The sequence below is a fragment of the Perkinsus marinus genome, assembly GCF_000006405.1.
Source record: "Perkinsus marinus ATCC 50983 genomic scaffold scf_1104296930908, whole genome shotgun sequence".
In the NCBI taxonomy this organism is placed as follows: Eukaryota; Perkinsozoa; order Perkinsida; family Perkinsidae; genus Perkinsus; species Perkinsus marinus.
The window spans coordinates 1-1,320 of NW_003215954.1; the positions used below are offsets into that span (position 1 = coordinate 1).

Sequence of the window (1,320 nt, forward strand, 5' to 3'; positions counted from 1 at the left end):
AAATAGTCTCACGCTATGTGACTAAGCTCCATGAGGGGGCGTTGCGATATAATCCTTCTTACATACACCGCTGGGTGAGCAACAGGTTATCGTGCGAACGTCTAACGCGGAGACAACGGCCATACGTACAAGAGGTAGCATGCCTACTCTTACGTAGACACCTTTGAACCAGAGTGAAGATACGGAAGGTTCGGGAATTCTGACCAAACGTTAAACAAACTGAAAGTCAAAGTGAATACATACTTGTACGGTCTGTTAGAACGTTAACGTCTGTTAACGTGGTGATGAACTGAATGGATTCCGGTGAATCAGAGTTTGTGCTGAGTTCATATCAGCGAGCGTGCCAGGTCTTCACGTGTGAACAGCTTCATAGAAGAATGTGAAGTTTTCTCATGATAACCTCGGATCGCGGAGTCCGCGACCGGCAGCTGACGGAGGATAATCAGGTGGAGGATAATCCGGCGTTATGTGACTGAGCTTTACGAAAGGGACGTTGTAATGAAAATCTTTCTAATTTACACAGACCACAAAGATTTGGTGTCGCAAAACAAGTACCTCCGCTCTACACCGCAGGCTAGGCATCTGACAAGCCCTGATGGGAAAGAGCCGTAACACTATAAAGAAGACTGAGAAGATTGAAGTACCACCAGGAGTTTGATGAGATCCTCGGGATATATTCGGAATCCGCGAGTCGGGTCCAGATTTGCGTGGCAAACTATGCTCACGCATCTTCCAATAGCTATATAAAATGCTATTCCCCTGAAGTGCAGGGCCTGCACTATTACTATGCGCGTATCTCTGCGCCTGTCTCTGGCGTTACGTTGGATCGCGATAAGACTGGGATGATCCCAGTGGGATCCGGATGAACTATCTGTTCAACGAACGGTTCCCCCCTCGCGCTTTTGTGAGTCCATCATGAACTCGGCCATAACCGAGAGCTTTTCCTCAGTTGATAAGGTATAATACGAAATGCGTCAGTACTCCTTGGTCTTTCTTCTTCTCGCCCTTAGCGGTCTATTGGACGCCCAGCCATCCGGCAAGTATTGTGGTTCAGGGTCTACCATATTCGGCGACTTTGCAGTCGAAATCGTCATCACAAGCTCAACGACAGCCGACATTTACGCTGTATACACTCCCCCTGGCGGAGACGCGGGAGGTGGTAACGTGAAGGATGTTAAATACACTTACGACTCTTCAAATGGCGACATCACTGTCACTGACGTAGACAAGTTGGACGCACTGATTGAAAAGATTGGAGCGCCCATTAGTGGAGCTGACCTTGCGCACCTCAAATATACTGACGGCAAGATTCTCGTTGTG

The 1,320-nt window shown here is 48.2% G+C and overlaps 1 protein-coding gene across 1 annotated transcript; it reads left to right on the forward strand.

The window, feature by feature from the left end:
* Nucleotides 1-969: 969 nt before the first annotated feature.
* On the forward strand, nt 970-1,221 carry Pmar_PMAR015901 (hypothetical protein; the record flags this gene model as incomplete). The annotated part of the gene is made up of 1 exon (XM_002786813.1): nt 970-1,221. A coding segment is annotated over one exon (252 nt), but the record flags the coding sequence as incomplete, so codon positions are not given.
* Between the last annotated feature and the right edge of the window lie 99 nt (nt 1,222-1,320).